General features: G+C 41.6%; 1 protein-coding gene across 2 annotated transcripts in view; it reads left to right on the plus strand.

The window, feature by feature from the left end:
- Positions 1-26,571, plus strand: part of DPY19L4 (dpy-19 like 4) — a 72,150-nt gene that overhangs the window by 30,984 nt on the left and 14,595 nt on the right. For both annotated transcript variants that reach the window (XM_031014119.3, XM_055349409.2), the window contains 7 exons: positions 5,296-5,419; positions 11,105-11,239; positions 14,564-14,695; positions 15,093-15,191; positions 15,989-16,062; positions 17,774-17,932; positions 19,805-19,924. In XM_031014119.3, coding sequence (XP_030869979.1) covers positions 5,296-5,419; positions 11,105-11,239; positions 14,564-14,695; positions 15,093-15,191; positions 15,989-16,062; positions 17,774-17,932; positions 19,805-19,924 — 843 coding nt within the window. The remainder of the gene's footprint in view (positions 1-5,295; positions 5,420-11,104; positions 11,240-14,563; positions 14,696-15,092; positions 15,192-15,988; positions 16,063-17,773; positions 17,933-19,804; positions 19,925-26,571) is intronic.

The following is a 26,571-nucleotide window of genomic DNA, read 5'->3' on the forward strand; positions in this document are numbered from 1 at the left end:
CACTACCCAAAATTTCCTTTTTTTTTTTTTTTTTTGAGACAGGATCTCACTCTGTCACCCAGGCTGGAGTGCAGTGGCGCAATCTCGGCTCACTGCAGCCTCCACCTCCCAGGTTCAAGCAATTCTCCTGCCTCAGCCTCCTGAGTAGCTGGGGTTATAGACGTGCCACCATGCCTGGCTAATTTTTATATTTTTAGTAGAGACTGGGTTTCACCATGTTGGCCAGGCTGGTCTCAAACTCCTGACCTCAAGTGATCTGCCTGCCTCAGCCTCCCAAAGTGCTGGGATTACAGGCGTGAGCCACTAGGCCCAGTCTCCAAAATTTCCTTTCTAATACCTCCCTCTTTTCTTTCTTTCTTTTTTTTTTTTTTGAGACAGAGTCTCACTCTGTTGCCCAGGCTGGAGTGCAGTGGCATGATCTCGGCTCACTGCAAGCTCCGCCTCCTGGGTTCACGCCATTCTCCTGCCTCAGCCTCCTGAGTAGCTGGGACTACAGGCGCCTGCCACCACGCCCAGCTATTTTTTTGTGTTTTTAGTAGAGACGGGGTTACACTGTGTTGGCCAGGATGGTCTCGATCTCTTGACCTCATGATCCACCCGCCTCAGCCTCCCAAAGTGCTGGCATTACGGGCGTGAGCCACCACGCCCGGGACCTCCCTCTTTTCTTACCCAACCACCACTACTATGCTGTTGTCCCCAGGAAACCTGTGTCTGGTTTCTTATTTATTTATTTATTTATTTATTTATTTATTTTTTGAGACTGAGTCTCACTCTGTCGCCCAAGCTGGAGTGCAGTGGCACGATCTCGGCTCACTGCATCCTCTGCCTTCCGGGTTCAAGCACTTTCTGCCTCAGCCTCCCAAGTAGCTGCGATTACAGGTGCGCACCACCACGGCCAGCTGATTTTTGTATTTTTAGTAGAGATGGGGTTTCACCATGTTGCCCAGGCTGATCTCGAACTCCTGGGCTCAAACAATTCACACGCCTCAGCCTCCCAAAGGGCTGGGATTACAGGTGTGAGCAAGCATGCCCAGCATAATTTGCTTTCAGTCTCTATAGATTAGTTTGTGTTTTCTAGAATTATATATTAATGGAGTCATACAGCATATACTTTTTGGTGGTGGGGCTCCGGCTTTTTTTACTCAGCATAATTTTGGTATTCATGTATGTTGGTTATATTAATAGTTCATTCTTTTTTATCACTAAGTTCTATTACATAGTATGGATATATCATAGTGCATTTATTCAGATACTGATGGACATTTGGGTAGTTTCCAGTTTTGTGGGGACATATGCTTTCATTTCTTTTGGGTAGAATGGCTAGGTCATATGGCAGGTGTATATTTAACTTTTAAGATACTGCCAAACTGTTTTCTAAAGTGATCGTACCATTCTATTTTTCTATCAAAATTGTGTGAGAGTTCCATGTCATCTATATTCTTGTATTTCCCTGATGATTAGTGATATTGGGTACCTTTTCATGTGTTTATTGGTCATTCAAGTATTTTGTGAAATGTCTAAGTATTTTGCCCATTTTAAAAGCTTAGATTGCTGGGGGCAGGGTCTCACGCCTGTAATCCCAGCACTTTGGGAGGCTTAGGCAGGCGGATCATGAGGTTAAGAGATCGAGGAGATCATCCTGGCCAACATGGTGAAACCCCCTCTCTACTAAAAATACAAAAATTATCCGGACATGGTGGCACGCGCCTGTAGTCCCAGCCACTCAGGAGGCTGAGGCAGGAGAATGGTGTGAACCCAGGAGGGGGAAGTTGCAGTGAGCCGAGATTGTGTCACTGCACTCCAGCCTGGGTGACAGAGTGAGACTCCATCTCAAAAAAAAAAAAAAAAAAAAAATAGAAACCTTGTAGCCCACAGCCTTGCTAAATTCATTTATTAGTTTTAGTATTTTTTTACGATTTTTTTTTTTTTTTGTGACGGAGTCTCGCTCTGTCACCCAGGCTGGAGTGCAGCGACGTGATCTTGGCTCACTGCAAGCTCCGCCACCCCGGTTCACGCCATTCTCCTGCCTCAGCCTCCGGAGTAGCTGGGACTACAGGCGGTCGCCACCATGCCCGGCTAATTTTTTTGTATTTTTAATAGAGACAGGGTTTCACCATGTTAGCCAGGATGGTCTCGATTTCCTGACCTCGTGATCTGCCCACCTCGGCCTCCCAAAGTGCTGGGATTACAGGTGTGAGCCACAGTGCCCGGCTTTTGAAGATTCTTGAGGGTTTTCTATGTACACAGTATCTTCTGCAAAAAAAAAAAAAACCTGACAGTTTTACTTTCCTTTGCAACTTGATTCCTTGTGTTTCTTTTCCTTATCGTACTGTACTGGCTAAGCTATGGCAGAAAATTTAACAATGCTGGCGTCTGAATGGATGAGATTATAGGTGTTTTAAGATTTTTCTTCTTTTTGTTTGTATACATTTTCGAATATTTCTTTAACAAACGTATACTGCTTTTATAATAAAATATTTTTCAAAAAAGAATAAGTATGAAGAAGGGAAAACATGCAAAATACATTTAAGTTTAAAAAGCAGAATGTAAATTAATTGAAGAGTTTTGATTCTGTAAAATATTTATATAAGGGATAAATACTTGAATGGATTATAGGGCAATGGAGATCCTTGATTTTTTATAATAGTGATTAGTATTGTTACACATATTGACAAGAACAAAAATATTTAAGTGTAATTATTTTTTACCCTGTTTTTATCTCTTTCTTCCTAGGAAATTCTTTTGTTTTTGCTTAGCTACTGAACTGTTGTGCTAAACAGAAAATGGTCAAAATATAATTTTGAAGACTCACAGAGAGGGCTGCAGATGACTTGACATAAGAAAGTGCGGTGGCTCAAGCCTGTAATCCCAACACTTTGGGAGGTCGAGGCAGGTGGATCACGAGGTCAGGAGTTCAAGACCAGCCTGGCCAACATAGTGAAACCTCATCTCTACTAAAAATACAAAAAATTAGCCAGGCGTGGTGGCAGGCACCTGTAGTCCCAGGTACTCAGGAGGCTGAGGCAGGAGAATCGCTTGAACCTTGGGGGGTGGAGATTGTAGTGAGCTGAGATTGGGCGACAGAGCCTGGGCGACAGAGCAAGACTCCGTTTCAAAAAAAAAAAAAGAAAAGAAAGTACATTGTGCTACGGGGCGTGGTAGCTCACACCTGTTATCCCAGCACTTTGGGAAGCTAAGGCAGGCAGATTGTTTGAACCCAGGAGTTTGAGACCAGCCTGGGCAACGTGGCAAAACACTGGCTCTACTAAAAATACGAAAAATTAGATGAGCATGGTGGCATGTGCCTGTAATCCCAGCTACTTGGGGATACTGAGGTGGGAGGATCATCTGAGCCTGGGAGGTCGAGGCTGCAGTGAGCCGTGATCGTGTCACTGTACTCCAGCAATTGGGGAGGGAATAGGAAAAAAGTTATTAGTGCTTAGAGGTCTGAGACTAGGAAAAGAGATGAGTAAAAATGATTTTTAAGATTTATTATGTATGCTGCTATTATATAAGGAGAAAACTGCTTTCTCAGAAATGTTTTGTTCCTTTGTTTTCATGGCATTTTGAAGTATGTGTTTGTTTCTTTTGGCTGTGATAACGTGCCGAGCCTGGTTGGATTTATTGCTGTTGTAACTTTGTCTTCTTGGTCTGTGAGGATGTAACATTTGTAATTTTGATTATTTGCAAACAATTCAGTAGTTCCTGATTGGTGTAATTGGAAATACAATTACCAACTCTGATACCAGTATTCAGGAGTGTGTTACTTGGCCGTTGAGGGAACCAAGTTAACATGCAAGCATGTTCATCATTATTACTTAAGAAAGTTAGGCAGCAATTTTCATAAACTTTCAAAAAAACAATAGCACCTTTATTTTTGTGTAGAAAATAGCTCTTGAGTGTAACAGAGCCAAATTCTATGATTGCTGGATAGGTAGTCCCCTTGTGGTATGTGGATATGCACACAACACAACAAGCTCTCAATGAAAATTGATTGAGGAGAAATTTAGGAGGAACCTACAAAGACATTCCTATATTTCTTTTTCATTTTTTTGAAATACAGTCTTGCTGTGTCACCCAGCCTGGAGTGCAGTGGTGCGATCTCTGCTCTCTGCAACCTCCGCCTCCCAGGTTCAAGCAATTCTCCTGCCTCAGCCTAACAAGTAGCTGGGACTACAGGCACGCTCCACCACGCCAGGCTAATTTTTGTGTTATTAGTAAAGACAGGTTTCACCATGTTGGCCAGGCTGGTCTGGAACTCCTGAGCTTAAGTGATCCACCTGCCTCAGCCTCCCAAATTGCTAGGATTACAGGCATGATCCACCGTGCCCGGCCTGACATTCCTATATTTCTGATTCTGGGAATTTTCAAAAGTCTCTAAGTATATCACATATAAGACTGTGATATTAATTCTGGGGAACTTGCTGACTAAAAAGATTATTGAATTAGATATCAAAAGATAAGCATTTTAATCCCAATTATGCCACCTACTAGCTGGATGGCTTTGATTAAGTTACCTTACATTTCTGAACTTCATACTCCTTTTGTAAAGGGAAATAAGAACTTTGGATCTACCATGCTGCTAATTATGTGGTGCAGATTGTACACTCTAGTGAAGGGTAGCCATCTGGTTAAGGGAAGGGAGGGTGGGGCTGAAATCCGGGGTACTCTGTGCAACAAGCTGTGTACCTTAGCATGGGGTCTGTCCAGAGAAGGCATGCCTTCTTCAATCTCTCACAGAGGCCCATCTGTTTCACCAAGTAGTGCACAGTAGCTCTGCAGCTTCTTGGGGGCGGCGGGGGCCGGGGATGAGACCCTATTAATTTGCTCAAAGATGCTGTATAGACAATGGTGGATCTGGGCTGGGTGCGGTGGCTCATGCCTGTAATCCCAGCACTTTGGGAGGTCGAGGCGGGTGGATCACCTGAGGTCAGGAGTTTGAGACAACATGGTGAAACCCTGTCTCTACTAAAAATATAAAAATTAGCCGGGTGTGGTGACGCGCACCTGTAATCCCAGTTACGCAGGAGGCTGAGGCAGGAGAATCACTTGAATCCTGGAGGCAGAGGTTGCAGTGACCCGAGATCGTGCCACTGCACTCCAGCCGAGACTACAGAGCGAGACTCCATCTCAAAAAAAAAAAAAAAAAAAAAAAGGACAATGTTGGATCTGGCTATGCCTACCTCACAGGATTGTTATGGAGAACAATGAGATTTGTGTTAAAGTACTTTGAAAAGTATAGTGTAACACAAATATAATGTCTTATTTTTACTGTTCATCTGTGGTTTATTTTAGGGTAGATACAACAAGAATTGAATACTCCATTCCTTTAAGAGAAAACTGGGCACTACCATATTTTGCATGCCAAATTGCTGCACTTACAGGCTATTTAAAAAGCAACTTAAATACTTATGGAGAGGTAAGATACAAATCTGTTTTATCTATTGCAGCTAATTCTGATGTATTGCAAATGTGGTACATAATAGCAAATAAATTTTAGTCCTAGTAAGAATTAAATCATATTTAATGAAGCCTGGTTACTACATAATAAAAGATATAGTTAGGTAGTTTTCTTACAACACTGTTACTCTGTAATCTGATTAACAGTAAATTAGGAGAAAGGAGATGTTTTATCATTTTAATATAGTTAACTTGACAAATATATGAAAAATATCTTATTTTGAAAATCTGTTCCACTGTTATTTTATCACTTCTCGGACTTCTGGAACATTGATGGCCTTCAATCACCATGATTTAAAGATATATTAAACAAGATGTAAAGAGTGACCACAAATGACAGGAGTGTTAACATCCAAGTTAACACAACTTGGATGGTAGCACTGCATATTCTGTTTCTTCTCATGTTTTCTGTGACTGAGGTATAGGTAGGTTGGTAAAAATTTCAGGAGACTGTCCCCGGTAGTTTAGATTCTTACATTATTATTGTTATTGTTGTTGCCACAGCCCTTTTGGCAGTTGGAAGAAGCCTGTGGAGTCTGTCTCAGGATAATGATTTTAGGCCAGACATTGTGGCTCATGCCTATAATCCCGGCAATGTGGGAGGCTGAGAGGGGCGGACCACTTGAGGTCAGGAGTTTGAGACCAGCCTGGCCAACATGGTGAAACCTCATCTCTAATAAAAATTCAAAAATTAGCCAGGTGTGGTGGCACACGCCTGTAATCCCAGCTACTTGGGAGGCTGAGGTGGGAGGATCCCTTGAACCTGGGGGGCAGAGGTTGTAGTGAGCTGAGATCGTGCCACTGCCTTCTAGCCTGGGCGACAGAGAGACCCTGTCTCCAAAAAGAAAAAGAATAAGGATTTTAAATGCATAAAATGATTATAGAGGCAACCAGTTATATTGAAATTGACTGAATTGTAACAGTCCTTTGATAGTCTTCTTATCTGGGGTTAAGAATTACTGGCTAGAAAAAGACAGCAGAGATTATTAAACCTGGTTGTCCAGGAAGCAGGATGCACTTATGGGTCCTTTATAAAAATCTCTGAAAAATTGTGCTATTCTCCTTTCAGTGGTGATAAATGTCCTGAGCATAGCAAACTTTATTATTTCATTTTTATAACTAGCATTTCTTTTTGCATGTAAAATAACATGAACACATTTCAGCTTTGTGATCTTCCTTTATGTTGTATTTGTATAAAGATCTTTCTGCACAAGAGTATATTTTCTTTTTTTTTTAGACAGAGTCTTGCTATCTGTTGCCCAGGCTGGAGTGTGATGGCGTGATCTCTGCTCACTGCAACCTCTGCCTCCTGGGCTCAAGCGATTCTCCTGCCTCAGCCTCCTGTGTAGCTGAGATTACAGGCACCCAGCACCACACCCAGCTAATTTTTGTATTTTTAGTAGAGACAGGGTATCACTGTGTTGGCCAGGCTGGCCTCGAACTCCTGAACTCAAATGATCCACCCGCCTCAGCCTCCCAAAGTGCTGGGACTACAGCCGTGAGCCACTGTGCCTGGCCAAGAGTATATTTTCTTTAATAGTCAGGGAGTCTATGATTGAATATTTTCCTGTTTGTACAGCTGTCAGGGAAGAATAGTTTTTCAATTGTTAAGTAAAAGAGTTTCGTATAGGCCAGGTGTGGTGGCTCACACCTATAATATTACGCAGCACTTTGGGAGGCTGAGGCAGGCAAATCACCTGAGGTCAGGAGTTCGAGACCAGCCTGGCCAACATGGCGAAACCTCTCTCTATTAAAAATAACAAAAATTAGCTGGGTGTGGTGGTGCACAGCTGTACTCCCAGCTACTTGGGAGGCTGAGGTGGGAGAATCGCTTGAACCCGGAGGTGGGGGTTGCAGTGAGCTGAGATCACACCACTGCACTCCAGCCTGAGCAACAGAGTAAGACTCCATCTCCAAAAAAAAATAGAGTTTGGTATAGAAAAATGAACTGCCTAAGTTTCTTTATATTTATCTCTTTGTTTCTTTGAGACGTGGACTCGCTCTGTCACCCAGACTGGAGTGCGGTGACGTGATCTAGGCTTACTACATTTTTGACCCCTCACCCGGCTTCCCCCAGTAATATCTTGCATGACCATAATACCTTGTCAAAGTCAATAAATTGACATTGATATAATACTGTTAATTCAGGCACTGACTTTCTTCAGATTTCACCAGGTTTTACATATACTGCTTTTGTGGAAAGTGGGTGTATAGTCATATTAGTTGTTGTCACATGTATAAATTTGAGTAACTGTCATCATAATCAAGACACAGAACTCTTCTGTCACCACTAAGAAAATCCTGTGTACCTTAATAATCACATCCTTCCTGTAACCCAAACCTCTGGCAACCACTGATCTATTCTCTATCACTATAATTTTGTCACCTTGAAAGGTTATATAAATGGAATCAAATCATGTAGTATGTAACCTTTTAAGATTAGCTTTTTTCACTCAGCCTAATAATGCCCTTGACATCCATGTGAGTTATTATATGTGAATACTTTGCTCCTTGTCATCGCTGAGTAGTATTTTAGCAATTTTTTTTTTGTTTTTGAGAGGGAGTCTCTTGCTCTGTTGCCCAGGCTGGAGTACAGTGGGACAATCTCAGCTCACTGCAACCTCCGCCTCCCAGCTTCAAGCGATTACCATGTATCGGCCTCCCTAGCAGCCAGGACTGCAGATGCACGTCACCACACCCAGCTAATTTTTGTATTTTTAGTAGAGACGGAGTTTCACCATGTTGGCCAGGCTGGTCTTGAACTCCTGGCCTCAAGTAATTCACCTGCCTTGGCCTCCCAAAGTGTGTCTGGAGTTGGTTCTTTCCAGTGGGTTCATGGTCTCGCTGACTTCAAGAATGAAGCTGCGGACTCTTGCGGTGACTGTTAACAGCTCTTAAAGATGGCATGGACCCAAAGAGTGAGTGGTAGCAAGGTTTATTGTGAAGAGCGAAAGAACAAAGCTTCCACAGCATGGAAGGCAACCCAAGTGGTTTGCCACTGCTGGCTGGGGTGGCTAGCTTTTATTCCCTTATGTGTCCTCTCCCATGTTCCATTTTTGTCCTATCAGAGCACCCTTTTTTCAATCCCCCCTGTGATTGGCTACTTTTAGGATCCTGCTGATTGGTGCATTTTACAGAGCGCTGATTGGTGCGTATTACAAAGCACTGATTGGTGCATTTTACAATCTTCTTGCTAGCTACAGAGTGCTGATTGGTGCAGTTTTACAGAGCGCTGATTGGTGCATTTTACAATCCCCTTGCTAGCTACAGAGCTCTGATTGGTGCGTTTTACAATCCTAGCTACAGAGTGCTGATTGGTGCATTTTACAATCCTCTTGTAAGACAGAAAAGTTCTCCAAGTCCCCACTCAACCCAGGAAGTTCAGCTGGCTTCACCTCTCAAAAGCGCTGAGATTACTGGTGTGAGCCACTGTGCCTGGTCTACATGTTCTTTTTTTTTTTTCTTTTGAGACAGAGTTTTGCTTTTGTTGCCCAGGCTAGAGTGCAATGGCACGATCTCAGCTCACTGCAACCTCTGCCTCCCAGGTTCAAGCGATTCTCCTGCCTCAGCCTCCCAAGTAGCTGGGATTACTGGCCTGTGCCACCAAACCCAGCTAATTTTGTATTTTTAGTAGAGACAGGGTTTCTCCATGGTCAGGCTGGTCTCGAACTCCCGACCTCAGGTGATCCGCCTGCTTCAGCCTCCCAAAGTACTGGGATTACAGGTGTGAGCCACTGTGCCCGGCCCATGTACTTTTTTAAAATCACATATTTTATATTTTGCTTCCCATTCTTGAGGCTAAGTTTCGTGGTCCCTGTTGCCTCAGGATATCCAACTTCAGTTCAATCTTTTGTGCAATTATCTGGAGTCATTCAGAAACATTTGTGGTTGATTATTGAAACCTGTTTGATGTATCACATAAATCCTATGTGTAAAAAGTTCACACTACAGGCACAGTAAAAGTGAAGCCCTGTGAGACACAGCAAGCAAGGTCAGGGTAGGCAAGACTGCACAGAACCTTGAAAATGCTCAGGGAAAGGAATAACTTTGCTAACTCTCCAGGTTGTGTTTGATACGTAGTTCTATCTTTAAGACATTTTTACTGTATGCTCTTAGAGTAGTTTGAGAGTCAACCCTTGAAATTAACAATTTGTTTTAGTATGTTGTAGGTTTCCCCCAGAATCTCAGAAGCAATCTCCAAATGCCCAGTACATTAATTAGGCTGGGTCTAGATTTGAGCCTTCATTGCTTTCTGGAACTGGTTTCTCTGGGGATGATGGTGTCTGGTTATTACAGTTCTGGTTGTTCCACGTTAGAAGGCTTCCAGAACCCTTGCCGTGTGCATAGCTATGGTGACAGGAAGAGCAGAAGCTTATGTCAGAACCCTTCTGTGCTTTGCAGTTGGTGTTATTTGCTCAACAGGTGGAAGTTTGCCATTTCTTACATTTGGTTCTCTGGTCTTAATCTTATTCAGGATGCTGGAAAATTATTTTATCTGCTGATGGCTGAGATATTTCTGACTCTGGAATTTATCCTTGAGTATAGTCAGCTGAGTATGAAAGACTTAGTTTCAGAGAGCACAGTTCTTATCTTAGGTTTCTTGACTGACCTTTATTGTCCTTCTCCTTCACTGTTCTTATCTGAACAAGGTCATTTGACACTACAGCCAGTGAAGGGATCCAGAATTTAAAAGCAGGTCCATAGAAGAAGGAGAGGCTGTTGTTGAATATGTTATGGGATTTGTCACAGACTTGGTAACTTGCCAAGGGATCACATGGGAGATGACATTTTGAAGGACAGAATTGACTTAGCCAGGCAGATTTTCGGCAAGGGCAAGGACATCCCTTGTGTTTAGTATTTAGCAGAGGAAAACAGCTGAAAGTTTAATATGGCTGACAGTACAGGCATTGTGGAAAGATAATACTTCTGTTGACAGGAAATGAAAAAAGCAAAGACATGGGCTGTGATATAGGCTGAGATGTAAGCAGACTGTTTAAATGAAGTTCTTAGGAAAATAAGTTCTGAACCCTGATGAATACCAACATTTAAGTTATTTGGACAGAGAGAAGTTAACATAAATTGTTAACCAAGTATAAAGTCATTAACTTGCTAAATGAAAGGGTAATAAGAGCCTGAAAGTTTCATAGAGATCACAACTGCAGAAAGCAGCTACCACCACCAGGACTGAGGGAACAAAGGGAAAAATAGGAAATTATTAAAACTTGAAGCACCATGGAAGTGAAATGTTATTTTCACAGCAAAAGGAGTTGCCGCCACAATAACAAAAGCTCACCAGCCAGGTCTAGCAAATACCACCCTTTCTTATATTTATTGCTTTACTTCTTTTGGGATGAAAGAAAATTATATTGAATTTTCTTTTTCTTCCCCTTTGTCTTCCTGAAATTCTCAATGTGATGTTGAACATTGAAGGACAAGTAGTTGATTTCTCTCAAGTGCCTTATTTGAGCTCTTGTCGTTTTTGTAAGGATTTAATAATAATTATGTGATTTAAAAACAAAGTTTCAATAATTATATAGCTTAAAGTTGAACGAGTAACAGAGCTACAACTTTGAGGTAACAGTCTCATAGGCTTTTATTGTAATAAAGTTATTGATATTTAGTTTCTTTCGTTTGTTTTCCCTAGAGGTTTTGCTACTTGTTGATGAGTGCTTCAACTTACACATTTATGATGATGTGGGAGTATAGCCACTATCTCCTGTTTCTTCAAGCAATATCTCTATTCCTGCTAGATATCTTTTCAGTGGAGCAAAGTGACAAGGTATTATGGCAATTTGAAATGGTGATTTTAAGAGAATAAATGTATTTATAGCATTGTATCTTAAAACCTCTCTTTTCTTCATCCATACACTCATATGGGAACCCCGATGCATACAATATTTAAGTTATTTGGACAGAGAGAAGTTAATATAAATTGTTAACCAAGTATAAAGTCATTAACTTGCTAAACGAAAGGGTGATATCAGCCTGAAAGTTTCATAGAGATCGCAACTGCAGAAAGCAGTTAACTGCTAGGGAAAAAGATGAAATTATTAAAATGTAGAAATGTAGAACAGGGACCTCACGGAGCTGATACTCAGACTTTTGAGCTCAGAAATATCAGCTTTGCTCAAAAGTAGGGCCCTTCAGAAATGGGACCCAGGCATCTGAGGATGTGGCTATGGCTGGCTGGTCTTGGGTTTCTTGAGCTGGAAGATGTGATGAAGCTGGTTCTTGAAGTGTTGGAAAAACTGCAGCTGCATCCAGTGCTTCCATAGGAAGTAATTGCTCTGTTGGGGTGAAGAAGCATCCTTGAGGTGAGATCACAGGACCCTCAAGCCATCAGGAAGCAAGAGGAAGGAGCCAGGCTTGCACTTTCCCTCTACCATTTCCTACTGGCAGAGCTTCATAGGGAACCAACAGGAAAAGCAGAAATGTAGATTGCAGAGTCCCAGGCCCAGCATTGCCAGGCAAAGGATAGAAAGGGGAGTTTGGAGCTAAGAGAGTTATTTGGTAACTGGCACGCATCTGTAGAACCAGAGCCCAAATCAAAAATAGAACGTAAGCCAGGTGTGGTGGCACATGCCTGTAGTCCCAGCTACTCAGGAGGCCAAGGCAGGAGGATTGCTTGAGCCCAGGAATTCAAGTCCAGCCTGGGCAACATAGTGAGACCCTATCCCTACAAAAAATTTTTAAAAATTAACTGGGTGGGGTGGGGGCTGAGGCAGGAGGATCACTTGACCAGCCTGAGCAACATGGTAAGATCCCACCTCTAAAAAATTTAAAAAGGGAATAGATCATTACCAACACCCAGAAGACTCCATCATGCTCTCTCTCCCAGTCATTACTTCAACCCCCAACAGAGTAGCTACTGTTCTGACTTGTAACAGTGAGGTCTCTTTTTTTTTTTTTTTTTGAGACGAAGTCTCACTCTGTTGCCCAGGCTGGAGTGCGGTGGCTCAATCTCAGCTCACTGCAACCTCTGCCTCCCGGCTTCAAGCGATTCTCCTGCCTTAGCCTCCCAAATAGCTGGGATTACAGGCGCCTGCCACCATGCCCAGCTAGTTTTTGTATTTTTAGTAGAGACAGAGTTTCACCATGTTAGCCAGGCTGATCTCAAACTGCTGACCTTGTGATCTGCCCGCCTCAACCTCCCAAAGCTTTGGAATTACAGGTGTGAGCCACCGCACCTGGCCAAGGTATCTTTTTTTTTTTTTTTTAAATGGCTCTGGCCATTGACTGATTTTTTTTTCTGTCTTTTTGTTTGTTTTTTATTTTATTTTTATTTATTTTTACTTTTTTGGAGACAGGGTCTCACTCCGTCACCCAGGCTGGAGTGCAGTGGCTCAATCACAGCTCACTGCAACCTCCGCCTCCCAGGCTCAAGCAATCCTCCCACCTCAGCCTCCTGAGTAGCTGAGACTACAAATGCGTGCCACCATGCCCGTCTGATTTTTCTTTTCTTTTTTTTTTTTCTTTTTTTGAGACAGAATCTTGCTCTGTCACCCAGGCTGGAGCGCAGTGGTGCGATCTCAGCTCACTGTATCCTCCGCCTCCCAGGTTCAAGTGATTCTCTTGCCTCAGCCTCCTGAGTAGCTGGGATTACAGGCATGCCCCACCACACTGGGCTCATTTTTTTTTTGGATTTTTAGTAGAGAATGAGTTTCACCATGTTGGCCAGGTTGGTCTTGAACTCCTGGCCTCAAGTGATCCGCTCTCTTTGGCCTCCCACAGTGCAGGGATTACAGGCGTGAGCCACTGCGCCCAGCCCCAGGTGATTTTTCTATTTTTCATAGAGATGGGGTTTTGCCATGTTGCCCAGGCCAGGCTGATCTAAAACTCCTGGGCTCAAGCCATCCTCCCGCCTCTGCCTCCCAACGTGCTGGGATTATAGATGTGAGCCACCGAGTCTGGCCTGTTTTTTAGCATATAACTATTTTCTGGGAGATCTTCTAATAAAACATTGCATTTAACTTTGTTATGCTCACTAGTTGGACCAAAAACAATACTCTGATGGTGCATTTCATGGCAGTATATTTTCAGTGGGCAGGTTTTGCGGCTGCTGCTAAAAATTACGATTTTTGATTTATGTAATTTGAGGTTGCATAGATGAATTTTAATAACAGGGCAAACTAAGTGAAATTAAGAAGGTTCTTCCAGTCTGATTTAGACACTGATGCTTTTAAAGCTCTTTATTTTGTTTCCAGAGAGTTTTAAGAAAACAGTGATAAGGGCCGGGTGTGGTGGCTCACGCCTGTAATCTCAGCACTTTGGGAGGCTGAGGTGGGCAGATCACAAGGTGAGGAGATCGAGACCATCCTGGCTAACACGGTGAAACCCCGTCTCTACTAAAAATACAAAAAAATTAGCCGGGCGTGGTGGTGACACCTGTAGTCCCAGCTACTCGGGAGGCTGAGGCAGGAGAATGGCATGAACCCGGGAGGCAGAGCTTGCAGTGAGCCGAGATTGCACCACTGCACTCTAGCCTGGGCGACAGAGCGAGACTCCATCTCAAAAAAAAAAAAAAGAAAACAGTGATAAGTTCATTACACACTATTTTTTATATATATATTATATATATGTATGTATGTATGCGTGTGTGTGTGTGTGTGTGTGTGTGTGTGTGTATATATATATATATATATATATTTTTTTTTTTTTTTTTTGTCCTGAGACAGAGTCTTGTGCTGTTGCCCAGGCTGGAGTGCAGTGGTGCAATTTTGGCTCACTGCAACCTCCACCTACTGGGTTAAACGATTCTTGTGCCTTAGCCTCCCGAGTGGCGGGGATTACAGGTTCCTGCCACCATGCCCAGCTAATTTTTTTTGTTTTTAATAGAGATGGGTTTCACCATGTTGGCCAGGCTTGTCTCGAACTCCTGACCTCAATGATCCACCCACTTTGGCCACCGAAAGTGCTGGGATTTCAGATGTGAGCCACCATGCCCGGCCAACATTAAAAATATTGATTGAACATTTGCATAATACTTTCCTAAATTATAGTAGAGCATTAACTGTATAATTATAGTTAAATCTATATAAAACAAATGAAAATATGTATGATAAAATATAACTTATTCTCACTTATTTTATTTTTGTCACAACAGGTTTATGAAGTTTATAAAATCTACATATTTTCCCTCTTTCTGGGATATTTACTACAGTTTGAGAATCCAGCTTTGTTGGTGTCTCCTTTATTAAGTTTAGTAGCAGCCTTAATGCTTGCTAAGTGCCTTCAGGTAATTAGAATTGTCTTTTTATTGTTCTTATTTTGATTTTTTTTTTTTTGAAATGGAGTCTCACTCTATTGCCCAGGCTGGAGTACATCTCAGCTCACTGCAACCTCTGCCTCCCGGGTTCAAGTGATTCTCCTGCCTCAGCCTCCCAAGTAGCTGGGATTACAAGCATGCGCCACCACACCCAGCTAATTTTTGTATTTTTAGTAGAGACTGGGTTTCACCATTTTGGCCAGGCTGGTGTCAAACTCCCGACCTCAAGTGATCCCCTATCCTTGGTCTCCCAAAGTGCTGGGATTACAGGCTTGAGCCACTGTGCTCGGCCATTCTTATGATTACTTTTTAAATTGTTAATTTTTTAACACCTCACTTCTTTGTTCATATGATTTTTCCTCCACAGCTGAATGTGAAGAAAGGAAGTTTTGTAGCTAAAATAATAAAAGTGATTAATTTTTACTTGGTGTGTACTCTGACAATAACATTGAATATTATAATGAAGGTAAGTAACTCTCTGGGATTCATATAGTAAAACAAAATGAATAATGAAATATATTGGACTACATTTTAATGAGAATAATGAGATAGCATGTAATAGAGTTTGAACAGTATAATTTTGAGTTAAACAACAATCATAACTAGCATATTGGGTAAGAAAGTAGGATTCTGATTCTTTTCTGTATGTAGTTGAAAAAGGGAATGCATATTTTTCATTAAGTTAAAAATGTCATCATTACCCAGTTAACATTAAGCAATATATGGAATAAAGTGAGACAAATGAAAAGTGTTTAGAAAAGTGGGTGAGTTACTTGAGGCTGGTGGGATAAGGTTGAAATGTTGATCACCTGAGGTCAGGAGTTTGAGGCCAACTTGGCCAACATAGTGAAACCTCATCTGTACTAAAAATACAAAAAATTAGCTGGGCGTGGTGGCGTGCGCCTGTAATCCCAGCTACTTGGGAGGCTGAGGCAGGAGAATTGCTTGAACCTGGGAGGCAGAGGTTGCAGTGAGCCAATATCGTGCCATTGCACTCCAGCCTGGGCAACGAGTGAAACTCTGTCTCAAAAAAAAAGAAAAAAGAAATGTTCTTACTACCCCATTGTAGTTTATGCTTCAGCATAAGGTCATGGGATTGATTTATGTCAGTAAATCTCCTTGCTTCATAGTCATACCGTATATTATTTATTCATATTTTTGTTTTGTAGTCTTGTTGTGTTTTCTGTCTCTAGTATTGGGAAAAGCATGTGTTTGTAAGCATAGCTAATATTTCTTTGTTTAACTGGTGTTTTTCTCTTCTAGATGTTTGTCCCACACAAAGAAAATGAGCACATGCTGAAATTCCTTGAAGTAAAATTTGGACTAAATATGACCAAGTAAGTTTTAGATTATGTAAGTTTACCTAAATCGATACCACTTAGAAAATAAAGATAAAAAATACTCGATGGCCAGGCATAGCGGCTCACATCTGTAATCCCAGCACTTTAGGAGGCCGAGGTGGGTGGATTGTGACCACTTGAGTCCAGGAGTTTGAGACCAGCCTGGGCAACATGGCAAAACCCCATCTCTAAAAAAAAGACAACCAAACAAACAAACAAAAAACAAAAAAAATTAGCTGGGTGTGGTGGTGCATGCCTATGGTTCCAGCTATTCAGGAAGCTGAGGTGGGAGGACCACCTGAGCCTGGGAGGTGGAGGTCATAGTGAGCCAAGATCACGCCAGTGCACCCCAGCCTGGGCAACAGTGAGACCCTGTCTAAAAAAAAAAAAAAAAAATACCACTTAGAATGTATTTGCCATATTGTTAAATTTTAACATTTTGTTCTAAACCCAGTGATTTGAAGTAGACATTCTTAGTCCATCAGTGAGCATTCCTGAACATCACTCCATCTCTCACATCTTTTCCCACGGCTAGGGATTGAGGATTGGAGTTTAGAGATGGATGAGAAATGAGGATGCAGATAAACACATATGCAACCAGGAGTCTTTTTTTCTTTTTTTTTTTTGAGACAGAGTCTTGCTGTGTTGCCCAGGCTGGAGTGCAGTGCCACGATCTCGGCTCACTGCAAGCTCCACCTCCTGGGTTCATGCTATTCTCCTGCCTCAGCCTCCCGAGTAGCTGGGACTACAGGCACCCGCTACCATGCCCGGCTAATTTTTTGTATTTTTAGTAGAGACGGGGTTTCACTGTGTTAGTCAGGATGGCCTCGATCTCCTGACTCGTGATCTGCCCGCCTCGGCCTCCCAAAGTGCTGGGATTACAGGCATGAGCCCCCTCGCCTGGCTCAACCAGGAGTCTTGTTGATCATACTTAGAGTTGAAAAATGTTTATGCTGATTCATACTGCTCAAAAGGTTTATATTTCAGATTTTATGATTTATCTTAATAAGTAGGTATCTCTTTTTAAAATGGGTCCTAGTTGAATTACATTTGTCAATATACAGTAGGTCTATCCAATAATAATATGTGAACCACTTATGTAATTGTAATTTTCTAGTAGCTGTATTTTAAAAAATACAAAGAAACAAGTGAAATTAATTTTAATATATTTTCTCTAATATATAAAAATAATTTGTAAACAATGTAAAAATTATTAAGGAGATATTTTGTTCTTCAAATCATTATTTCGCTCTTTTTTTCTTTGAAATCCTGGGTGTATTTTGTACTTAAAGTATGTCTCAATTTGAATTGGCCACATTTCTGCTGTTTAAAAAATGCATGTCTCTAGTAGCTACCGTATTCAACAATGCATTTGTAGAGGTTAGCCGGCCGAATTGTTTGTTGTCTTCTAGATAAAGATAGAAACCAAAATTCCCTAAAAGCTATATTGGGCTTTAGAGATGGTCACGTTACTTGGTAATAAAAAGCAGCAGTTTTACGTTTATTAGAGCAGTTTTAGTGAGAGCACATGCTTTGTTTACTAATATGATACTATTATCTTCATTTATAAAGGATAGTACCTTGCTAATATAAGTAAACGGGTTTAGGAAATGTGTTTTTTCTTACTTTTTGCTGATATTAAAAAAATACTTCTGTGTTCAGTTTAAAACGTCTATGAATTTAATATCATGCTTTTTGTCTTCTATAGGAATTTTACAATGAATTGGCTCCTCTGTCAAGAATCCCTGCAGGCACCATCTCAAGATTTTTTTCTGCGATTGACACAGTCTTCTTTATTACCTTTCTACATTCTAGTGTTAATTATTTGTTTTCTTTCTATGTTGCAAGTTATTTTTAGGAGGATTAAGTAAGTAACTATGAGAATCAATCATATTACTAACATAAATTATGGAAATATATAAAATACTTATTTTTAATGTTCTTCCAATATTTCTGTATTTGTTTTAGAGCTTCTAATTCCATTGTCTTTTCATTGACATGGAAAATATCATTATAAGATGTGTTGGCCAGGTGCGGTGGCTCATGCCTATAATCCCAGCACTTTGGGAGGCCGAAGCAGGCAGATCGCAAGGTTGGGAGTTTGAGACCAGCCAGGCCAATATGGTGAAACCCTATCTCTACTAAAAGTACATAAATTAGCCGGGCGTGATGGCGCGCGCCTGTAATCCCAGCTACTCGGGAGGCTGAGGCAGGAGAATCGCTTGAACCCGGGAGGCAGAGGTTGTGAGCCGAGATTGCACCACTGCACTCCAGCCTGGGCGACAGAGTGAGACTCCCTCTCAAAAAAAAAAAAAAAAGTTGTATTGACCAGAAAAATTTAAACTTAGTTTTTTGTTTTTTTTTTTTGGGACGGAGTCTTGCTCTTGTTCCCCAGGCTGGAGTGCAATGGCACGATCTCGGCTCACCACAACCTCCACCTCCTGGGTTCAAGCGATTCTCCTACCTCAGCCTCCCGAGTAGCTGGGATTACAGGCATGCGCTGCCACGCCCAGCTAATTTTGTATTTTTAGTAGAGACGGGGTTTCTCCATGTTGGTCAGGTTGGTCTCAAACTCCCGACCTCAGGTGATCCACCCGTCTTGGCCTCCCAAAGTGCTGGGATTACAGGTGTGAGCCACCATGCTCAGCCCTAAACTTAGTTTTATATATCTAAATAGGTAATGTCCAGATTTAATATAGTTAAAGACTTAATATATAACTGATATTTAAATAATCAGTTAAACTTTTACAGACTGATTTACTAATTTATACAAATTTTTACTTAACGTAAGAATAATTTCTTCTATTTAACTTAAATGAAGTTAGCAGTATAAGTAATTTTAAATTATAAAGTTTGAGGCCAGGTGCAGTGGCTTATGCCTGTAATTCCAACAATTTGAGAGGCTGACGCAGGAGGATTGCTTGAGGCCAGGAGTTGAAGACCAGCCTGGGCAACATAGTGAGACCCCCGTCTCTTAAAGAAAAAGAAAAAAAAAAGCTATAAAGTTTGACTAACCTTTGATGTTTTTATCATGTTTGAAACATGGTTGTGTATAATTTCTTCATTTTAAGAATTTAGTTATTCAAATTATGATTTAACTATATTAATTTAGCAATTGCTAATTGATTCATAATTGATCTTGGAAGAAGAACCTACAAATCTTTATTATTCTTTTCTTTTTTTTTTTTTCCTTGAGACAGAGTCTTACTCTGTCACTCAGGCTGGAGTGCAGTGGCGTGATCTTAGCTCACTGCAACCTCTACCTCCCAGGTTCAAGCGATTCTCTTGCCTCAACCTCCGGAGTAGCTGAGATTACAGGCATGTGCCACCATGCCCGGCTAATTTTTATATTTTAGTAGAGATGGGGTTTCATCATGTTGGCCAGGCTGGTCTCGAACTCTTGACCTCAAGTGATCCGCCCACCTTGGCCTCCCAAAGTTCTGGGATTACAGGCATAAGTCACTGCCCCTAACCCTTTTTTATTTTGCTGAAAATTCATGTTTAGTCTTCATAGAGTTTGTTGTCTTCAGGTTCTAAAAGCCATTCGCAGAAACTCAGAGACATATGTTAGGTATTTAACTAGCAGAATATACTTTCAAATTTTAAAAGATCACCTATATTTTTTGTTATGACGAAATATAAAATTTTAGGTATGTCCTTCAAAGATGATAAACAATGTATCTTTGGTTTTTTACAAATATATTTTCAAAGTATTAAAAAATACATTTTCTTTTTGTAGTGGTAAGTCCCTGAAGGAAACTGTTACTCTTGAAGATGGACGAATTGGAGAAAGACCAGAAATAATTTATCATGTAATTCACACTATTTTATTGGGTTCTCTTGCAATGGTTATAGAAGGGTAAGTGTACTTTATTTGATCCCTTTGTTTTAACAAAGATTGTTGGCTGAGTGCGGTGACTCACGCCTGTAATCCCAGCACTTTGGGAGGCCAAGGCGGGTGGCTCACCTGAGTTCAGGAGTTTGAGACAGTGTGACCAACATGGTGAGACTCCATCTCTACTAAAAATACAAAAATTAGCTGGGTGTGGTAGCTACTGGGGAGGCTGAGGTGGCAGGATCTCTCGAACCTGGGAGGTAGAAGTTGCAATGAGCCGAGATTGTGCCACCGCACTCTAGCCTGAGCGACAGAGCAAGACCCTGTCAAAAAAAAAAAAGTCAGAAAACCCACAAAGATTGTCTTTTTTTTTTTTTTAGAATCTCGCTCTGTCACCCAGGCTGGAGTGCAGTGGTGCAATCTCAGCTCACTGCAACCTCCGCCTCCCAGGTTCAAGCAATTCTCCTGTCTCAGCCTCCTAAGTAGCCAGGATTACAGGTGCGCACCACCGCACCTGGCTAATTTTTTTGTATTTTTAGTAGAGACAGGGTTTCACCACATTGGTCAGGCTGGTCTTGAACTCCTCACCTCGTGATCTGCCCGCCTTGGCCTCCCAAAGTGTTGGGATTACAGGCGTGAGCCACCGCACCCAGCAAAGATTGTCTTTTTTAATGGTAATAAGTAGATACATCCAAGAATGCATTCATAAAACTTCATAAAAACTCAAAACCTATAAACTTTCTTAATTTATCTGGAGTTTACAAAGGTGTTTATATTATAATGAACTGACATTTACTTATTCATTCATTTGTTAAAAAACTATTGAACATATTCCAAGTTCTAGGCATTGTGCTAGGTGCTAAAGGTACCTCAATAAGCAATAGTGGAACAGACAGTCTCTAACCTTATTTAACTTATGGCCTAATGGAGGTGACAGATGTCAATCATACAAAAATAAAATTACAACTTTGGTAAATGAAGGAGATGTACATGGTGCTATAAGAACATATAAAACAGAATTTGACTTAAAGAGATCAGAAAAGTTCTCTAAGGAAAAAGTGCCTGAGACCTGAAGGGTGAGTAGGAGTGGACTAGGTGAACCAAAGAGGCAAGAGTACTGCAGGTAGAGGGAATGGCATATGCCCAGGCCTGGGCAGGAAGGATCATGGCACATTGTTGGCGGGAGGAAAAGGAGCTCAGTCTGGCTGAAGCACAGGGAGCATGTGGCAGGCTTTGTTGAGGACTTTGGAGTTTTCCCTTTTATCCTTTCCTTACCTTATTTCTTTTATTGTCTTTCAATGGCAAATGACATTTACAAAATATATATATAGGGCCCCATTTAATGTTCAATAAGGTAGAATTTTTATATTTCACTTGCTTGATCATTTTAGTGTTCTGTATACCTTAAATTTGTTAAGGCAAAATAGGTATTCACATGTTAATATTTAGATAAGTTATGTAATAATTTTTTAGGGAGTTTGAATCCTTGAAACATATCTTGCACTATTTATTTTTAAGTCTTTAGTTTTTAAACTTCCCTTGTTCCTGCTTCTATAGAAAATCATGCCATCTTGTTAATAAACTTTATTAAAATGTATTCATTCAGCACAAGTTTTTAGTTTTTTCATGCTCTTTTAGCAATAGTGGGAGATATAGCTATATACATGATAGGATCCCCCTTCCTTAGAAGCACACAGTCTAGGAATGTGTGCTTGGTCAGAATGCAATGGTCAGAAATTCCTAAGACCATCCTTACTTCTGTCACCAACTGCAAGTTTGGGAGTCCCACAAACTACCCTCAGGCTTGATAACTAACAAGGACTCACAGAACTTAGGAAAGTCATACTCAAGTTACAGTTGGTTACAGTGAAAAGACACAGATTAAAATCAGCGGAGGAAAGAGACCCATAGGACAAAGTCCAGGAGACACCAAAGCACAGAACTACTATTTGTTCCCTCCCAGTGGAATCGTGCAGACAGCACCTGTTTTCCTCTCAGAAACGATGTGTGACAGTACACACGGAGTACTGTCAATCAGGGAAGCTCACCCATGCTTTGTGTTTAGGGTTTGTATTGGGGCTCAGTCATATATATGTGGTTGACCACCTGTGTGGCTGACCTTAGCCTTCAGCCCTTCACAGGTTGAACTGACACCACATGCTCCAAGGCTCCCACCATAAATCACACTGTTAGCATAGACTCTTATGCACGACCCAAAGGACCCAGGCAAATGAAGATGCTCTTATCAGGCAAGAGGTTACCTCCTAGGAGTTGAGGGCAAAGGCCAACTCTCTTTTTAGGCAAGGTTAATCCTTTACTGCACAATAAGTAAGATGCATGGGAATAAATTTCATAAAAGGCAATATATGAGGCCAGGCATGGTGGCTCATGCCTGTAATCCTAGGATTTTGGGGGCCTGAGGCGAGCGAATCACTTGAGGTCAGGAGTTTGAAACCAGCCTGGCCAACATGGTGAAACCCCGTCTTTATTAAAAATACAAAAAAATTAGCTGGGTGTGGTGGCAGGCACCTGTAATCCCAGCTACTTGGGAGGCTAAGGCAGGAGAATCGCTTGAACCCGGGAGGCAGAGATTGCAGTGAGCCAAGATCATGCCACTGCACTCCAACCTGGGCAACAGGGTGAGACTCCGTATCAAAAAAAAAAAAAAAAAAAGGCAATATATGAAATCCTTTGCATATTAAAGTTAATTATTCTTAAGTTGTAATTCATATAGGAGCATCTTATCTTTCTTTAATAGATGAAAGAAGAAAATGTTACCATCTTTAGAAGTTTGGAGCTTTAAATTCTTCAATTAGGTTACTTGTGTACAAACTAAATGTTTAATAGAATTGAAGATTATTATACTTAAGTTTTTGTTTTTTGTTTTTGTTTTTTGAGACAGAGTCTTTGTCGCCCAGGCTGGAGTGTAGTGGCGTGATCTCGGCTCACTGCAACCTCTGCCTCCCAGTTCAAGCGATTCTCCTGCCTCAGCCTCCCAAGTAGCTGGGATTACAGGCATGCGCCACCACGCCTGGCTGATTTTGTATTTTGAGTAGAGATGGGGTTTCTTCATGCTGGTCAGGCTGGTCTTGAACTCTTGACCTCAGGTGATCCGCCTGACTCAGCCTCCCAAAGTGCTAGGATTACAGGCATGAGCCACTGCGCCTGGCCTTGTTTTTGTGTTTTTGAGAGACAGGCTGGGTGTGGTGGCTTATGCCTATAATCCCAGCAATTTGGGAGACGGAGGCAGATGATCACTTGAGCCCAAGAGTTTGAAACCAACTTGGGCAACATGGCGAGACCCCATCTCTACAAAAAAAAAAAAAAAAAAGCCGTGGCATGCGTCTGTGGTCCCAGCCACTATGGAGGCTGAGGTGGATGGATTGCTTCAGCCTGGGAGTTCTAGGCCACAGTGAGCCATGATCACGCCACTGCACTCCAGTCTGGGTGACTGAGTGAGGCTGTGTCTTTAGTTAAAAAAAAAAAAAAAAAGACAGGGTCTCATTCTGCCACCCAGACTGGAGTGCGGTCACTCCAGTGCCATCACAGCTCACTGTGCTCTCGAACTCCCAGGCTCAAGCAATGCTCCCATGATATCCTTCCAACTAGCTGGGACCACAGACTGGTGTCACCATGCCTGGCTAATATTTTTTAAAGTTTTTGTAGAGATGAGGTCTCACCATGTTGCCCAGGCTGGTCTTGAACTCCTGGGCTCAAGCCATCCTCCCACCTCAACCTCCCAAAGTGTTGGGATTATAGGCATGAGCCCCTGTGCCCAGCTACATTTAAGTTTTTTTAAAATTATGATAAAAAAAGTACATAACATAAAATCTACCATCTTAATGTTTTTTAAGTATACAATTCAGCAGTGTTTAGTATATTCACACATTGTTGTACAACAGATCTGCAGAACATTTTCATCTTGTAAATCTAAAACTGTATATCAATGAACAACTCTTGTTTTTTTCCCTACCCTCAACCTCTAATAATCACCATTTGACTTTCCACTTCTTTCTTTTTTTTTTTTCTTGAGACGGAGTTTCACCTTGTTGCCCAGGCTAGAGTGCAATGCTGTGATCTTGGCTCACCGCAACCTCCACCTCCTGGATTCAAGCGATTCTCCTGCCTCAGCCTCCTCAGTAGCTGGGATTACAGGCATGCACCACCATGCCCAGCTAATTTTGTATTTTTAGTAAAGATGGGGTTTCTCCATGTTGGTCAGGCTGGACTCAAACTCCCAACCTCAGGTGATCTGCCCGCCTCGGCCCCCCAAAGTGCTGGGATTACAGCCATGAGCCACCGCGCCCAGCCTTTATTTTCCATTTCTATGAATTTGTTTACTTTAGATACCTCATGTAAGTGGAATCCTATAGTGTTTATCTTTTTGTGACTGGCTTATTTCACTTAATGTCACGTCATCAAATTTCATCTATGTTGTAAGATGACAGGATTTTCTTCTTTTTCAAGGCTAAAAAATATTTCACTGTGGATACAAGGGGTCTTCAAAAAGTTCGTGAAAAATGCATATTGTGAAAAAACTATGCATGTATTCCAATTTTTTTGTGTGTGCCAAAACCATTGTGCCCCTAGATCAGCTGCAAACAAGAGCAGAGCTTTCCTTTTTTTTTTTTTTTTTTTTGAGACAGGGTCCTGTTCTCTTGCCGAGGCTGGAGTACAGTGGCGCCATCTCGACTCACTGTAACCTCCACCTCCCAGGTTCAAGCTATTCTCCTGCCTCAGCCTCCAGAGTAGCTGGGATTACAGGCATGTGCCACCACGCCTGGCTAAATTTTGTATTTTTATCAGAGATGGGGTTTCACCATGTTGGCCAGGCTGGTCTTGAACTCCTGACCTCAGGTGTTCCACCCGCCTCAGCCTCCCAAAGTGCTGGGATTACAGGTGTGAGCCACTGCACCCAGCCTCTTAATTTTTAAAAATTAAAAAAAGAAATTCTTTTGTAGAGACATGGTCTAATTGTGTTGCCCAGGCTAGTCGTGAACATCTGGCTTCAAATGATCCTACTGTCTTGGCCTCCCAAAGTGTTGGGATGACAGGCATGTGCCACTGTACCCAGGGATATTTCTTTATTTTCTCCATTCCATGGCTTTGCTGTTTTATAAAACCACAGAGGTTAACATTTATACTCTAGGCCCAGATTCTTCCAGTCTCTTCCGAGTTTGACACCAGGGAATATATCATAGAAGGGTCTGGTTGTTCTCCTTAGTATTTATTACAAAAGTTATCCCTTGAAATGTTATTTTTTTCTTGATAAGCACTGATAGCTATTAATTTTTCTAAACTTTTCCTCTTCCATTTTTAGCAGTTAGCATCTCCTACGGAGATGGGCTCCTTTTGTTTTCTTTAAAATCTACAACATAATGTATTTTCTTCTAATGATACAAGTTAATTTTTTCTGTACACCTGGATTTTTAATCTTTTTAATTTAAGAGTTCAATTTTTAAATCTTTCTTTTTTTTTTTTTTTTCTTTTTTTTTTGAGATGGAGTCTCCCTGTGTTGCCTAAGCTGGAGTGCAGTGGCACAATCTTGGCTCACTGCAAGCTCCGCCTCCCGGGTTCACGCCATTCTCCTGCCTCAGCCTCCGGAGTAGCTGGGACTACAGGCTACTCCCACCAACATGCCCGGCTAATTTTTTGTATTTTTAGTAGAGACGGGGTTTCACCGTGTTGCCCAGGCTGGTCTGAAACTCCTGACCTCAGGTGATCCACCACCTCGGCCTCTTAATTTGCTGGGATTACAGGCGAGAGCCACCGCACATGGCCAGATTTTTGTATTTTTAGTAGAGACGAGGTTTCACCATGTTGGCCAGGATGGTCTCAAACTGCTGACCTCAAGTGATCTGCCCATCTCAGCCTCCCAAAGTCCTGGGATTACAGGTGTGAGCCACTGCGCCAAGCCCCAGGTGTTATTTTTGCTTGTGCCATATATCTACATTAAAAAAAAAAAAAAGCAAAAATTAGGTTAACATTGCACATGAAGTTTTGCATTTTGCTTTTTTGTTTTTTATAATAATTTATTTAATCAATACCTATTGAAGAACAGAAGTTTTTTTTGTTGTTGTTATTGTTTTTCCAATTTTCTTGCTAGTAAAACAAAATGCTATAGTTAAAACTCTTGTGTGTGGCCAGGTGTGGTGGCTCATGCCTGTAATCCCAGCACTTTGGGAGGCCAAGGCGGGTGGATCACTTGAGGTCAGGAATTTGAGACCAGCCTGGCCAACACGGTGAAACCTGGTCTCTACTAAAAATGCAGAAATTAGCTGGGCGTGGTGGCATGTGCCTGTAATTCCAGCTACTTGGGAGGCTGAGGCAGGAGAATCACTTGAACCCAGAAGGCGGGGGTTGCAGTGAGCCAAGATCACAACCACTGTACTCTAGCCTGGGCGACAGTGAGACTCCGCTTCAAAAAAAAAAAAAAACAAAAACCCTTGTATGTCTATCTTTATACTCTTATGCTATCTTATGCTAATATATTTTTAGGCTACATTACTAGAAATGGCATTGCCTATCTTAGAGTTTTTTGTTTTGTTTTGTTTTTTTAAGACAGAGTCTCGCTTTTTACCCAGGCTGGAGTACAGTGGTGCGATCTCAGCTCACTGCAACCTGTGCCTCCCAGGCTTAGGTGATCCTCCTGCCTCAGCCGCCCAATTAGC

This window comes from Gorilla gorilla, chromosome 7, assembly GCF_029281585.2.
Source record: "Gorilla gorilla gorilla isolate KB3781 chromosome 7, NHGRI_mGorGor1-v2.1_pri, whole genome shotgun sequence".
Taxonomy (NCBI): domain Eukaryota; kingdom Metazoa; phylum Chordata; class Mammalia; order Primates; family Hominidae; genus Gorilla; species Gorilla gorilla.